Source organism: Paroedura picta, chromosome 12, assembly GCF_049243985.1.
Source record: "Paroedura picta isolate Pp20150507F chromosome 12, Ppicta_v3.0, whole genome shotgun sequence".
NCBI classification, from domain to species: domain Eukaryota; kingdom Metazoa; phylum Chordata; class Lepidosauria; order Squamata; family Gekkonidae; genus Paroedura; species Paroedura picta.
Window position 1 is genome coordinate 19,509,522 of NC_135380.1, and position 15,970 is coordinate 19,525,491.

Sequence of the window (15,970 nt, forward strand, 5' to 3'; positions counted from 1 at the left end):
AGTATGTTCATGGGATTGGATTTTACCTGAAGCGATGTATAAAGCCTTTGGGTGTTTTTTAATTTTAATTTAAATTGTAAATACTTATTTTTATAACCGTATTATATTTTAGAAACTTTATGGTGGACTCTCCTTAGACCTACAGAGATTTCCCTTTGGGTTCATCTTTTTTGGTTCTGGGGCACACAACCCAACTGTACTGGGAGAAGATTCTCCTGCTTAATTGCTACTTACAGAAGGAGGAGAATAAGAAGAACTTGGGCACTTTTGTATCCCACTTTTTGTTACCCAAAGGAGTCTCAAAGCAGCTTACATTTGCCTTCCCTTTCCTCTCTCCACAACAGACACCCTGTGAGGTAGGTGAGGCTGAGAGAGCTCTGAGAGAACTGTGGCTGGCCCAATGTCACCCAGCTGGCTGCATGTGGAGGAGAAGAGGAGAATCAAACCTGGTTCTACATATTAACTACTACACCCAGCTTGCTCTCTAAATGCCTTTGGAGACCTCCTATGGAAAAGCATTCCAACAGGCATGCTGAGAGGGGCATGATGGGGACAGAAGGGAGTGGCTGGAAACCATGGGGGGTGACTTTTGGAGGGGAGAAAGTGTACAGTCCTGTCATAAGGTTGCCAACCACCATCTGTGGCCTGGAGTTGTCCCAGGATTACTATCGATCTCCAGGCTGCAGAGGCCACATCCCCAAGAGGAAAGGGCAACTTTGGAGAGTGAACTTTATGATGTCACATCTCTGCTGAGCTCCTGCCTCTCCCCAAATTCTGCCTTCCCCAGGCACTGCCCCAAATTCCCCAGGAATTCCCCAAGCCAAAGTTGGCAGCTGTAGCCCTTCGGAGAGAGAAAGGAGAGAAAGTGCCAAGAAATTTCTAAGAGACATGTTTGTTGTTCCAGATGGCATCATTACCCTCCCCTGGTAGAAAAGTCAAGGGAGGAGGGGGTGGTTGGCTGCCAAGGAAAGGCAGTGGAGAGAGCCATGGGGAAGGACAGCCCTTGCCTGGGGATGAGCAGGGGCCCAAGGAGGACTCCCATTGAGCTGGGAAAGTTCCAGAGGCCCTTTTGTTGATCCCGGGAGCATCCCCTCCTCCCCCACCCAGGAAAGATGGGTGAAACCCAAGAACCTTCCAGTTCAGCATCCTGCTGCCAACAAAGAAGAAGAAGAGTTGGTTCTTATATGCCACGTTTCTCTACCGAAGGAGTCTCAAAGTGGCTTCCATTCACCTTCCCTTTCCTCTTCCCACAACAGACACCCTGTGAGGGAGGTGAGACTGAGAGAGCCCTGATATTCCTGCTCGGTCAAAACAGCTTTTATCAGTGCTGTGGCGAGCCCAAGATCACCCAACTGGCTGCATGTGAGGGAGTGGGGAATCAAACCCGGCTCACCAGATTAGAAGTCGGTGTTCCTAACCTCTACACCAGGGGTAGTCAAACTGCGGCCCTCCAGATGTCCATGGACTACAATTCCCAGGAGCCCCTGCCAGCAAATCCTGGGAATTGTAGTCCATGGACATCTGGAGGGCCGCAGTTTGACTAACCCTGCTCTACACCATGAGGCCATTCCATGGACCCTGTGCCTTGACCGTGCCCTGTCATCCAGCAACTGCCACTCAAGGCACCCTGTCTCTCAACATGGAAGCTCAATTTATGATTCAAGGTCCACCCCCCACCCTGGAAATTTAATTTCCCCCTTTGGAACCCCCTCCGCTCAAACCACCGACCGCTGCTACATTCTGTGGCCAGGAATTCCATGAGCAAACCTCGCATCGAGTGCAGAAATCCGGTCTTTTGCTTGCCCCGGTCCCCTGTCCCCTGTCCATCACTGTCCCTGAGATCTATGCTCGCTGGAACGGCCCAAACCCTGGGCAGCTCGGTGGCTGCCCCAAACGAGGCTCGGTCTCCAGCCTGCCCCTTCCCCGGCTCTCCTGCAGCAGCAGCAGCCGCCTCAGGGATCGCGGCTCCTCGATCCCCAGCCTTTTCTGCCACCGCAGTACGCGGAACGGCCCCGCTCCGTGCAAGGGAGGCAGGAGGCGACGCGGGCATTCAGCACGGACGAAGACCCGGGGGAGGGGGCGTGGCTATAGAGGAGGGGCGGGGCCTGGCCGACGTACAGCCCCCGCTCCGGCAGGGAAGGGCTGGCGAGGGCGTGGCTAAGCAGACGGTCCGCCCCGTCGCCGCGCCCGCCTGGGCTCCGTTGGCGCAGAGGTCGGCGTCCCTCCTTTGGCAGCCGCCAGCCTCGGAGCCGTCGGGCTGCGTCACAGCCTCCCCGGCGGTATAAAGAGGCGCGGGCGGGAGCAGCAAGCCGCAGAGCAGCCTCTCCCCTCGGCTGGACGGCGGGTTCTTCGTCTCCTCCTCTTCTCCTCCTCCTCCTCTCTCCCGCTTCAGCTTCAGCAGCACCACCGCCACCATGAGCGCCTTCGGCTACGAGACCTACTTCCCGTCGTACAAGCGGCGCTTCGTGGAGAGCTCCCGGGTGCACCTGTCGAGCGGGCGCAGCGCCGGCGGCGGCGGTGGCGGCGGCGGCTACGGGATGGCGCGCTCCACCTACTCCAGCCTGTCGGCGCCGGTGTCGTCGGTGTCGGTGCGGCGCAGCTACACGTCGTCGTCCTCGTCGTCGCTGATGCCGTCGGTGGACAGCCTGGACCTGAGCCAGGTGGCGGCCATCAGCAGCGACCTGAAGAGCATCCGCAGCCAGGAGAAGGCGCAGCTGCAGGACCTCAACGACCGCTTCGCCTGCTTCATCGAGCGCGTGCACGAGCTGGAGCAGCAGAACAAGGTGCTGGAGGCCGAGCTGCTGGTGCTGCGCCAGAAGCACTCGGAGCCGTCGCGCTTCCGCGCCCTCTACGAGCAGGAGATCCGCGAGCTGCGCCTGGCCACCGAGGAGGCCACCCACGAGAAGCAGGCGCTGCAGGGCGAGCGCGAGAGCCTCGAGGAGACGCTGCGGGCCCTGCAGGCGCGCTACGAGGAGGAGATCCTCAACCGCGAGGATGCCGAGGCCCGCCTGCTGGAGGTGCGCAAGAGCGCCGACGAGGCGGCGCTGGCCCGCGCCGAGCTGGAGAAGCGCATCGACAGCCTCCTCGACGAGCTGGCCTTCCTCAAGAAGGTGCACGAGGAGGAGCTGGCCGAGCTGCAGGCCCAGATCCAGTACGCCCACCTCTCCGTCGAGATGGACGTCTCGGCCAAGCCCGACCTCTCCTCGGCCCTGCGCGACATCCGCTCGCAGTACGAGAAGCTGGCGGCGCGCAACATGCAGAACGCCGAGGAGTGGTTCCGCAGCCGCTTCACCGTCCTCACCGAGAGCGCCGCCAAGAACACCGACGCCGTCCGCGCCGCCAAGGACGAGGTGTCCGAGAGCCGGCGCCTCCTCAAGGCCAAGACCCTGGAGATCGAGGCCACCCGCGGCATGAACGAGGCCCTCGAGAAGCAGCTGCAGGACCTGGAGGAAAAGCAGAACGCCGACCTGGTCGCCCTCCAGGTGAGTGCCCCCCCCAGCTGCCCTGCCCGACTCCTCCTCCCTGGGGCACGCCCCAGCAGCTCAGCCACTTTCAGGGTGTCAGAACTGTGTGAACGACATACACGTGTCTGCAGCACCTCTGTGAGTTCACGGAGCCCAGGGCGCTCCCTGGTTGGGCTCCCCTAGGTTGTGCCTTTGCCCTTCTAAGGAGATCGCAAACCCCTGCAGGAACTGGGAAGGCATTTCCTCTGCGATCCCTGGAATTTCTTTCTAAATCACCTCCTGATCCATAGAGGTCGGTGTGGCTCAGTCTCCCAACCTATGGAGTGCAGACCTCAATAATATTAAGGAAGAGCATGAGTCAGGGTGGGGTGAGGTGCCTCTTAATCAAGGACAGTGGGGCTAGAGTGCCAGTGGGGCTCAGTCTTGGATTGGGATCCAGGAGATTCCCATCCCTGCAAAGCTTTCTGGGGGACTGTAGATCAGTCGCTTTCTCTCTGCTTAGATTACCTTGCTGGGTGCTGGTGAGGGCAAAGAAAGGAGAAGCCCTGGGTTCTTTGGCAGAAAGTCAAGGTTCAAATGTTTCCAAGTCAGGAGGTTTGGCTTCCCGTTAACTTGGAGCACTCAGGTGTGTCTGGAGATGGGCTGCTGCTGGACCGATCTCTTCTGCAGGTTTTCAGAGAATTAGGGCAGGACAAATTAGGATTTAACCAGGGCCCTTTCAAAGTTGCTACTGTGGCAATCTAATTTGTGTGTGCAGGTTCTACACGAGGGCCTTGTTTGGGAACAAATTTAACTTTACCTGTGGGCAAGAATGCCTCCTGAATTCCTGAGTAGCCCATTTCAGAGTGATATCCCATACAAACATCCCACTGATTTCATTGTAATTCTTGCTTCCAAAAAGTGTCCCCGAACCTGTTGACTACCTCCATCAACTCCCATGAGTCTCCCTGTCTTTTTCAAGCCCAGCATTTTATCTTTCGTAGAATGTTCACATTTAAATTATATGATCCATCTCTCAACTGAATTAGCTACTAAGGTGGCACCTGCTTCATTAGTCAGGCTTTTGGGGGGGCTCGTTCCAACATGAACCTGTGACATGAATGCCAGCAATGACCAAAGACCGTTCTCCTATCCTGGAAAAATCAGAGCAAAACCACCATCAGGTCATCATATGGGTCACCTAAAGAGTGATAAAGTTCCTCTGTGACAGATGGCTTTGGGTACTTTAGTCTGAGATGGGGGGGCAGGTTGGGTTGGGCGGAGAACACTCATGTCCTTTCTGTGCCATTTTTGTCCACATGCCATCCTACCAGGCAAATCTTGATGGAGGCTGCAAGCCAAAGGGCACCAACAGGGAACTGTCCCTGCTGTCAGAATCTTTTAAGCACTTGTTTTTCAAATGGGTGCATCCACCCATCTGTAGGTGAAGGAGTTTTGGAGCATCAGCCAACTGAATGTGGTGGAAGTCAAGGGGCCATTCAGCTTTAAACGGGTGTGGTCATTGCAGCCTTCTTGCTTCAATGGTGCCCTTAGGTGTAAATAATATCCTGCAGCACCAGCTTCCAAGTAATGGTGCAATGCACCAAGCAATACTGGCTGGAGACACCCTCCCCCCCACACACACACACAGACACCTGCCCCACCCAGTTAACCTGGGAGCTGTCCAGCACATCTGCTGCTGAAACAAATGGCTTTGCGGAATCCCAGCCTGTTAGTGATGTGACCATAGATAAGAACCATGGTCTGGATAAACCTGAGAATCTACATTGCTGTCATTTAAAAACTGATCTGAATAATCTTTAATGATTCATAAGAGATTCAAAGGACATCTAGTTCCTTGTGATAATGATAATGCTGGATCCAGAAGCAGGATCTTAAATCAAAATTGTGTTTTATTGGGTTTTCGTTTGCTTGTAGATTAAGCTGCCTGGGAGGTCTTGGGGATGGTAGAGAGTCCCTTTTGCAACTTATTGTAGCACACAGCAACCTTAATTAAATGCCTCCCTTCTGGGCTGATTCATCCATTATTGAGTGGAGATTTATTGTTAGGAGATGTAAGCTGGAAAGTAAATGAATTTTAAATATTGTACAGTGTTTCATTTTTGTTTCCCTGGCTTAGCTCTTATTGCTACTTTGTTTTACAATAATTGATTATAAAATTGATTTTGATACAAGTGTACTTTTGAAGAATTTAGACTTCATATTCATTTTAAACTGAGATCACATCGGGTTTTTAAAAATAATACTAAATATCTGTTTGGAAAAAGACGTGACATAAAGCGGTCATTGATGTGGGTCTTGATGGCAACTGCACTGTGTCTTTCCACCCTTTTCTATTCTAGCTGCAGTGAAAAAAGAACACAAGAGAAATCTCTCTGTAGAGCAGCCACCGTTTCTCAGACAAAACACTCTAAAATGCTTATATTAGCCGTGATCAATACTGCTGCAATTTAAAGGGTTTCCTCATCTATAGATATTTCAGCTCCAGATCTCTTGCTAAAATCAGGTGCACAGTATGGTTCTAAGCATGACAGTCAGAAGTAAATGCCAGTGAGTTTGCAACACAGTATGATGTATGTTGACTAAGCAAAGTGGACCTTACTCCCAAGTAAGTCTGTGTTGCATTACCGCCTTTACTCTATTAGAAGCAATGGAATTAAAAATTGCATCCACTCAAGAATTCTACTTTAACCTTTAGATGGATCATAGCCAGCAATCTGAACCACAGGAATGATATTTGCTTATTCAACAATGCCTGTTTAAAGCTGCATTCAGTGACAGGCATGCCTTTGTTTTCCCGGTGCCTCTTTGGCTGTATGACATGCTCATTGATTATTCACCAAAAAGCTGATGAATAACCGTGAAAATGAGACAGCACGTTAATTACACTGAAATAGTCTTAATGGATTTCATGAGCAAGATCATGCTGAAAAATTCGAAAGAGGCATAGAGAATAATTTATCAGAAGGAGGGGGAAGACATGATAAAATGAAGCAAATATGAGAATTAAACTGTCAATTGCAAGCAGAATACGATATCAGTAGCCTAATTAGGAACTCAGCAAAAAGGAAGCAGTCGCATTCAAGGCCAATGATTCCTGTAGGCTGGCATGAAAGAGGCAACCCATTTGTAAACACACTGGAGACAACCTAGAAAAGGTAATCAGTGCAACTTTAGGCTACTGTACGCAGTACCTGTTACATGTAAAAATAAGCTCTGCTGAAATGGATATATGAAAAGCCAATCTGCAGGCTGTTTACCCACATTTTTCTTAAATGTGTAGAAGAAATGGAAGAAATAAAAGTCATGGGGCACCGTAGAATATAATGGCTTTTAAAATAATCATGCTTTTAACTCCTCATTACAAAGTAGAAGAAGAGGAAGGCCTCAAGTCCCGGAGCTAGTGCCATGTCAACATCATTTCTGAGCCTTGTAAGAATGAATGGCCCTATTTTAACCCATTTCTTACACCCACAGGACACTGTCAATAAACTAGAAAATGAATTGAGAACCACAAAGAGTGAAATGGCAAGATATCTGAAGGAATACCAAGATCTTCTGAATGTGAAAATGGCTCTGGACATTGAAATTGCAGCGTACAGGTACTGCAAGAAATTCATACATTGATTTTAGCAATCTGCTCTTTTTATTTTAAAGGTAAAGGTATCCCCTGTGCAAGCACCGGGTCATGTCTGACCCTTAGGGTGACACCCTCCAGCGTTCTCATGGCAGACTCAATACAGGCTGGTTTGCCAGTGCCTTCCCCAGTCATTACTGTTTACCACCCAGCAAGCTGGGTACTCATTTTACCAACCTTAGAAGGGTGGAAGGCTGAGTCAACCTTGAGCCGGCTGCTGGGATCGAACTCCCAGCCTCATGGTCAGAGCTTCAGATGGCATGTCGCTGCCTTACCACTCTGTGCCACAAGAGGCTCTCTCTTTTTCTTTTAGAAACAGCCTTTTTTTCCTTATAGTTTTGAAGACTTGCCTAATCCTTGCCTGATTTGTCTGACGTGCCTTGTGTTGAAACCAATCCAGGAACTGGAATATAAAATACTTCAATCCTTCCTTGTGCCCAAACAGCTGCTTTGAAATAGGCCCCATGTTGTTGTGTGGTGTTGTGGTTAGACACTAGTATCTGGAAGCTTGGGTGGGTGACCTTGGGCTCAGCCTAACCTGCCTCATAAGGTTTCTGTAAGGATAAAATGGAGGGGAGGAGAAAGAGGCAAGCCATTTTGTGTCCCCGTTGAGAAGGAATGAAGTATAAAAGAAGTGAATAAAGTAAATTAATAGGCTTAACATCCTTTTTCAAGTGACTTTTGCCAGGATCTTCAGAGGTTGTTTAAAAGCCAAAGGCTGCTGAAGCAAGCCTTTTAAATCTTGTTAATCCCATTGCTATTTAATGTTTCTTCAGTCCCCCATAATAAAACGACAATTGGTCTTCCTGCAAATTATGTGTACTTATTATCCTCTTAGAAAATGTGTGCATATTTGCAGTGGAGTTCCTGAAAGGGCTTCCCCAGAGCTGTACATGCAGTTCCTGAGAAATGCACACACAATGCAATGCCTACTAAATGCTCAGGGTCAAGATGGTTGATTCTGCTTACGTGCAACTGTTCCACAGATGGCCAACACTCCCCCATCTGGCAGCAATAATCAATCATATCACGTGTTGTTGGAAGATTAATTCCCTTCCAAATTGATCCACAGAATGGGGCGGAAGGGATACAGTGATACCATACTGTTTGTAAGCTGGTCTGATTGTATGAGCCAGGAGACGCACGAAATGAATGCAGTGCACTTTGGATCAAGACCAGTGAATTTTGTTTCCCGAGCAAGAATAACACAGTGATATTTTCAATATTCTATGCTAGTGCATTACCCCAATGTGGTTGGGTAGAACGTCCATTCTGGGAGACACAGGTTGGATCCCTGTTCTGCCATGGAAAGCTCCATAGCTGAACTTGGGCCAGCCCAACTCAGCCCACGCTCTCCCACAAGGCCATTCTGATGGTAAAACAGAAGCTGGAAGAAAAAATGGCAGGGCTGGGGCTGACTGTCAGATGGGTAGCACTTGGAGTGAGAAGGGCGTAGCCAGTTATTGGGAGAGGATCTTAAGGCACCTTTCCACCATTGTGATATGCAACTGAACCAATTCAAACATATATGGCCATGCATGTATCTAATAGATTTTTATTACATTTCTCCAAGGGTCTGCCACTTGTGATCCTAGAGTCCATGTATAATGTGTGTATACCTATAGATAGAAAGAAAATCTGTTTCTCTGTGTTTTAAAACTAGTAATGTCATTCCATTTGCCATGGAATGGCAAATTTTACTCCCTATCCTTTATGCCTGATGCTTCTGTTCTTATCTAGTCTCTTCTTATTCTTCCCAGAAAATTACTGGAAGGTGAAGAAACTCGACTCAGTTTCACCAGTGTTGGAAGCATCAGCAGTGGCTACACGCAAAGCGCTGGAACCTTTGGAAGATCCGCCTATAGTGGTTTACAGAGCAGCTCCTACCTGATGTCCGCCCGTAGCTTTCCTGCCTATTACTCCAGCCATGTCCAAGAAGAACAGATCGAAGTTGAGGAGACCATTGAAGCCTCTAAAGTAGAAGAAGCCAAAGAATCTCCCCCATCTGAAGGAGAAGGTGAGGAAGAGGAGAAGGAAGAAGGTGAAGAAGAGGAAGGAGGAGGGGAAGAAGAAGAAGGAGAGGAAGAAGGTAAATAGATATTTCCAGAAAAGAGTCTTTGAGGTCACTGGATTCCATCCAAGCTTGAAAGGTATGATTTCAGAATTCTAAGTTTGGTACCAGAGTTTTGTGACCAAATTGTGAATTCTGTCATCATTTTATGTAATCAAGAGCTGGTTCTTCATTTTGAAAACTAAAATTGAACTTTAAAAAAATCCTTTATTAATTTCAGAATTTTAAGTTTAAACCTGAGAGTTTACAGATTTGAGATCTATCATCTGGATTGGTTTCACTTGCATTTTGCCCGAAAGATGTGGTTTTAGAATTTTAAATCAATATTTGCAGTCATTCCGATTCCAAAGTGTAGCTCTTTTCATTTAAGTTGGGGCAACTCAGAGGAACACAAATTGATCTGCAAAATAGTGGCTTCTGAAGAATTCAGATGGTTGTATGACATAATGGAAAATACTGGTCTGTCCCAGATGTGCTGACTCAGAAAAGGACCCCAGAAGATCATTTCCTGATAAGCCTGTTTAGGATGAAAGTCAATATCCAGGGCAACTGTGGTGTGAAATTGCAAGTGAAGTGGTACAAAATTACTCTGCACGGGGTCCATGGATCTGTGGAGGCTCTAGCCTCACAATTTTTGAATAGCTCCCCCCAATTGCACCTTGCTTTGAAACTTGCAGGCTTTCTTTCAAAGGTGGTTGGAAACAGGATCCGGTCAAAGAAAAAGAAAGCTAAAAATCCAGTTGGTCAAGTTCAGGCCTTGGAGCATCTAAAGCTGCTTTCTTGTTCCCAAATTGGACTTGTAATTTTAAAATTATATATATATATATACTAGAGGGAAAGCCCGTTGTAGCCAGTTTGATGCACCAAACAGAATAAAGCACAGGTTGAGATTTTGCAAAAAGTGTCCCCAGGCTCTTTGGGAGACCTCAATAGGCTACCTCCTGCTCAACTGGTTCCAAAGAGGCCTCATTCCCTGTTTTCTCCAAATATGAATGGCGTCATATCCCTAGCTGTTTCTCACAAGGTCATCATGCTATGTTCCGATACATTCCTGGTTTTCTTTTCTTTTTCTCCCAGGGGCCACAGAGGAGGCTGAAGAAGGTGAAGAAGAAGGGGAGGGGGAAGGAGAGGGGGAGGAGGAAGAAGGAGAAGGGGAGACTGCTGGTGAAGGAGATGAAGGAGAGAAAAAGGAAGACGAAGAAGAAGCCGGTGGAGAGGAAGCCAGTAAAGAAAAGAAGAAAGTTTGAGACAGGCGGTGTGTAGGTTTCCCAGATAGTTGAACTGACTGAGCTCAAGTTGCTGTGCCCCATATGTAACTCCCCCAGTGTTCTTAGGTTTAAGGTTCTCTTGGGGTTTATAATTTTCCCCTCCTTTTCTGTGCAAAGTTACCCGAACGCTTGCAGAGAGCCCCACCGGCTGCTACCCAAATCACGCATGGGGTATTCTTACAGATCAAAGGAGCAAATGTGCAATTAGACCCATTCACACCTTGGAAAGGTTTTCAACAAAAATGGGGGTGGGAGGGAAGCCACCAGGGGTGGGGAAACTGTCTTTAGCTGCATTCGAAATGGTTACGGAAACCTGAGAGGGCGAAAACAAATGAAGTCTGTGCAATCAAAGCTAGTCAATAAAGTTGCCGAACTGCATACACAGCTTCCGTGTGAGGTGTCATAAATATTTCTCGGCTCGTTGCATTATCAAACTGAACTGAACACCACCAGGACAGCTCAAGGGCTGCAAGCAGCACTGGAGTCTTCTCATGGCATCAAACAGACCAATATATTACTTGGGGCCTAAGTCTTTGTGGGCTAGGCCCCACTTGATATCTGAAGTGGCAGGTTAGAAAGCATGGAAGAAATGACTCATGGAGGTTCATGGGTGACTGGACAAATAAGACTTCACTGTTACAGAAGGGATGAGGAGAAATGCAGCACAAGTATTGGAGATAATTTCTACTCCTTTTCCCCTTTCCTTTTCCTGGAAGGACTCACGCCAACACCTCCTTTTATCTTCTGTTTCACATAATATATTTCTGGTAAGGGCTTGGAGGAGGAGCGTGTCTCATGGCTTAAGTGCCACTCAGTGCTTAACCCCTACTCAGAGTGGCTGTCCCACCCCTGAGTGCCTCCTCCTCCAACCAGCTTGCCTGCCTGTCCAGTGGCCAGCCAATCACCTTCTGTCCCCCCACCCCTGACCACCCCTCCTCTTTTTACTTCCCTCTGAGGTTTGGAGGCTGCAGATCCCTGCCACGTGAGAGCTGCCCCTGCCGGTGAGTTCCGTAACAGCTGCCTGCAGCCTTTTCAGGTCCTAACGGGAAGGGGAGGCCATCCACAGAGTTCTTCTACCCCACCCACCCGTTGTATTCCTGAATGCAATGGGCTTGGCTCCTAATTATAGGAATAAATTCATTGTCTTTAGGAGAGTTTGAAAAGAGTGGGTGGGTGGGCAGCTAAAGGGAAGTATTTACAGTTAAGGAGTTAGTATTTACACTAAAGGAGACCCAATATTTGGCTTTAGAAAGGTTACAGTATCACTAAATATTACTGTTTCTATTGGAGATACACTGAGAGAGATGGATGGATTTTACTTGGAATGGTTTACTGAACCTTAAAATCTCATATTCTTGATAGTGTTAACTTGTTTCTGCAGGGGTAGTCAACCCTGCCAATGTTTGATGGCAGGGACTCATGGGAATTGTAGTCCATGGACATCTGGGGGACCACAGGTTGACTACCCCTGCCTTAGGGTTTTCCCCTCAATTCCCTGACAAGTCACTATTACGCCGCTAGGGAACTTGACCTGCTCATCACAGGATACCTAATGAAGGAGCTTTGAGACTCCTTCAGGTAGTGAAAAGTGGGGTATAAAAACCAATTCTTCTTCTCTCTCTAACTGCAAGTCACCTTTCTCTACCGATGTCTGAGCCCCATCTGGAATCCCCCCCCCCATAATTGTCTGTTTTTCCATTTGCATTCTCCCTATCTTCTCTCCCTCTCTCTTTCTGACAAATTCACAGCTTCCCATTGGTTAGAAGGTAGAGATCTGCATACACAACAGGGAATCGGATTGGCTAAAAGCAGAACTAGAAGGGTGTGCTGCCAGCCATGTTCAGAAGGGAAGCTGGGAGCAGGAGCTGCTGTTGGGCACATTCTGAAACGAAACTGCCATGGCGGCTGCACTGAGAGGAATGTCCAAGGTCACAGTCATAAAAAGCCAGGAGTCAGATGTCCAGGGGTTATCACAGCAGAGAAAGAGTCCAAAAGCAAACCAATGAGTCCAAGCCAAGAAGTCCAGATGCCAAAAAGGGAGTGTCCAGAGCCAGAGTAGTTGCTACCAGCCCAGGGTTGTCAAGAGCATGCAGTCAGGTTGCATCAGGAATGGAGCACATTGCATCCACACAACCCTCTTTATGGTCATTCTTTAAATCAGGCTCAACAGCCCACCTGGCTTTGCCTCATAAGCTATCAATAGCTGAGCAGTATTCTTTCTGTCTCTTTGAGAAACCAGTCCCCCTCCCCGCTTCATCTGAGGAACTATCATAGCTGGTGGGGGGGCATGACAAAGGGGTACACAAGAGTCATCTTGAGGAACTAGTTCACGATAAGTGAGCGTTTAACATGTGGAAACCTTCTCACCTAGAATCTGAAGCAGGGGTTGGCTGATGGTTTAACTTGCAGGGAAATTTCCCAGGGGGGCCCTGCCCTAGGCTGTCACTGATGACCGGACAGAGGCCTCCTCTGAGCCTCGGGAGCTGATTGGCCTGAGTGCCTCATCAGCAGTGGTGTCATCCCAACAACCAACTCCTCCCTGGCTTCCAGGCTGGGGGATGATGCAGTGGGTTACAGCCCCCACTTAGAGAGCTCCTACTATGAGGGCAGTGTTTGAAGGGAGGGGGGACTGCAGCAACCATTTTCTCCCAGGGAACTGCTTTGCGTACACTGGAGATGAGTTGTAATCCCAGGAGATCTCCAGCTCCCACCCGAGGGTTGGCAACACCAGTCAATGAATGCCCACTGCCAGCACTCCCGAGCTGTCTGGTCCTGCATTTTCATAGCCAGAGATGCTCAGCATGACTTGCCCTAGGGCAGGGGTAGTCAACCTGTGGTCCTCCAGATGTTCATGGACTACAATTCCCATGAGCCCCTGCCAGCGTTTGCTGGCAGGGGCTCATGGGAATTGTAGTCCATGAACATCTGGAGGACCACAGGTTGACTACCCCTGCCCGAGGGCCATTCTCACTTCCCAATCTGCTCTGAAATTCCTCCAGGTCAGTTTACCATCTGTATAAAATGAATAGATTGACACAGACCCACAAGCTGTACAGTTGAATGTGCTCCAAATTATGCTGACCTATGTTTTTGTGTGTGTGTGTGTGTGTGTGTGTGCATTGCAGGCTGAAAAAGTTTCACCCTAAGGTTAAGGTCAAGGTGAAGCATGCAAGTAATGATCGGTGAAAGCATCAGCTGCAATTAAAGCTTTTGACTGACACCTGTCCAGCCTCTTCAAACTGACTGACACCTGTCCAGACTGACACCTGTCCAGCCTCTTCAAAGGCTCACTACCTTCCTTCCCAGGAAGACTGGAAGGTCTCTTATCAGGGCAGGTGGGAGGGGCTTTTAAAACGGCAAGCGTATGGCTCTCCCTGAAGTATGCAACTTTATGGTATTGCTAAACTGCCCAGGAATAAAAACTGGGTTCCAATAAGGACCTGGCTGCTCACTTCCTATTGGACAGGGATCCATCCTATGCCCCCCCTCCCCCTGGGGTATCCTAGCCGTCTTCTCTAGAAACAGCCGCTTCCTCTTGTTTATAAACTCTGGAGTTTTGACGCATTGCAGTAAAGGAAAGCGGTGAGCCAAGCGAACTGGAGAGGCGGGGGAGAGGAAACAGAAAGCAAACTTTTGCTAGCACTTTACATTCCAGCCAGTGCTAGCATTTAAGTCCCTCTTCTCTCCTTGCTCTTGAAACAGTATGCCTGGGAGCCCAGATCTGTCAGCCTTGATCCAAGGTAGCAGTCCGACCTTAGGAGCGGAGTTAGGCGTTACGGCATAATAATACAAGCACAGTCTGCAATCTATCACAGGGAGAGTGTGTTAATCCCTGCTCTAGCATCCTTCTCAGCATGAAAACCTCAGGGTCAGCTGGAGGAGTTGCAGCCAGATAGGATCTTGTTTTTATTGCTTGTGGACAGAATTCAGCCTTGTTGGGCATGAATCCTTGGCTCTCAGCCTTGCCTACCTCGCAGGGTGTCTTGTTGTGAGAAGACAGAGGGTAGGCAATGGCAAGCCACTTTGGGACTCCTTTGGGTAGTCAAAAGCAGGGCACAACAAAGAACAACTCTTCTTCACATTATAAAATCAGTGAGTTGGAAGGAGGCGTAAGGGTCATGCAGGATCAGCCTAAAGCAGGCTTTCTCAATCAGGGTTTCATGAACCCCTGGAGTTTCTTCATGGCCCTGGAAGGGTTTCTGGAATGGGTGGGAGTTAATTAATTTTCAATTTTTAAAAAAACTTTGGTAAACATTTATTATGTTTAATATGACCATATATGGTCATGTTGACCTGCCCCCCCCCAAATGGCCAATGATGGGGGTGGGAAGGGAGGGGTCCAGGGTGGGCATGTACTCAGCTTTGCTACCCAACCACATTTTGCATGACCATGCCACCTCTGAGGCTTCTGGAAGCCTGAAGAATGTTTCATGGGGTTCTCAGTGGTAAAAAATGTTGAGAAAGTCTGGCCGAAAGCATTCATGATAAGTAGCTATCCAGCCATTGTATAAAGTCTGCCAGTGTGGGGGAATTCCCCACCTCCTCGGGTATCTTATTTCACTGCTGAACTACTCTGTAAACATTTTTTTCCTGATATCTAGCCAGTACCATTCTATATGTAATGTAAGCCCATTACTTCGGGCTTGATCTTCTCCTGACAACAGGAGCCTCTCCCTGTCCTTCTCCAAGTGACAACCTTTCAGATACTGGAGCCATCCTGTCCCCTCTCAACCTCCTCTTCTCCAAGCTAAACATTCCCAAGTCCCTCAGCTTTCCCCATATGGCTTGGATCATCCTCGTTGCTCTCCTCTGCATCTTCTTCATCTTCATCTTCTTCTTCATCTGAGCTTTTAATGGAACAGAAGAAAAACAGATTGTTCTGGATGGGTCACTTCTGCTGACTAGCAACAAGTAGAGTTCATTCCCGGCAAATGCGTCACAATTATGCCATCTCTCCTTGGCTTTAGACACTGGTTTTCTGATGTTTCCGTGCTTGACAACCTCTCCCTATGGGCTCAAAGGAAGGAAACATTTCTCTTTCTTTGAAAAATGAAAGCGAACGCTATCTCTTCCCAAAGCAAGGAGCCACCCCTGGCTTTCTTCTGATTGCTCCTGGGTGGCACTGGGGGTGCTTCAGAAAAGCCCAGGAGGCTTTGTCTTGAGCTGGAAAGCAGACCCTCCTCCTCAAGCAAAGAGGCCAAAGATTCAGGTGAGGAGCTTGCAGAGCACCTCCCTTTGCACTTCTAAATATGGTCTGCTTGCTTTTTCATGACTCTACAAATGGAAGGACCTCACTGGGTATGTGTTGTGGGGAGAGGAAAGGGAAGGTGACTGTAAGCCGCTTTGAGACTCCTTCGGGTAGAGAAAAGTGGCATATGAGAACCAGCTCTTCTTCTTCATTCTTTTTTTTTATCCCTCAAATTTCAGGGAAGTGACTCCTCGAAGGGGCTGTGGCTCAGAGCAAGACCCTTAGCTTCCCATGTAGAAGGTCCCAGGTTCAAGCACCTGTTGAAAGGATCAGGGAACAGGT

The 15,970-nt window shown here is 48.7% G+C and overlaps 1 protein-coding gene across 2 annotated transcripts; it reads left to right on the plus strand.

Annotated features, from left to right (window-relative positions):
• Positions 1–2,294: 2,294 nt before the first annotated feature.
• NEFL (neurofilament light chain) lies at positions 2,295–10,824 on the plus strand. 2 transcript variants are annotated; one of them, XM_077305969.1, is made up of 4 exons: positions 2,295–3,482; positions 6,942–7,066; positions 8,862–9,190; positions 10,250–10,824. In XM_077305969.1, the coding sequence occupies exons 1-4, from the start codon at positions 2,415–2,417 to the stop codon at positions 10,417–10,419; spliced, it is 1,692 nt and encodes a 563-aa protein (XP_077162084.1). In that variant the 5' UTR covers positions 2,295–2,414; the 3' UTR covers positions 10,420–10,824. The 2 variants fall into 2 exon arrangements, with proteins under 2 accessions (XP_077162084.1, XP_077162085.1); XM_077305970.1 differs by having other exon boundaries at positions 10,259–10,824.
• Positions 10,825–15,970: the final 5,146 nt, after the last annotated feature.

Excerpts from the sequence above, each read along its gene's own strand:
- NEFL (XM_077305969.1), top strand. The coding sequence starts at position 2,415 with ATGAGCGCCTTCGGCTACGAGACCTACTTCCCGTCGTACAAGCGGCGC. Across the intron at positions 3,483-6,941 it reads CCGACCTGGTCGCCCTCCAG|GACACTGTCAATAAACTAGA; the intron begins GTGAGTGCCCCC and ends TTACACCCACAG. Across the intron at positions 9,191-10,249 it reads AGAAGAAGGAGAGGAAGAAG|GGGCCACAGAGGAGGCTGAA; the intron begins GTAAATAGATAT and ends TTTTTCTCCCAG.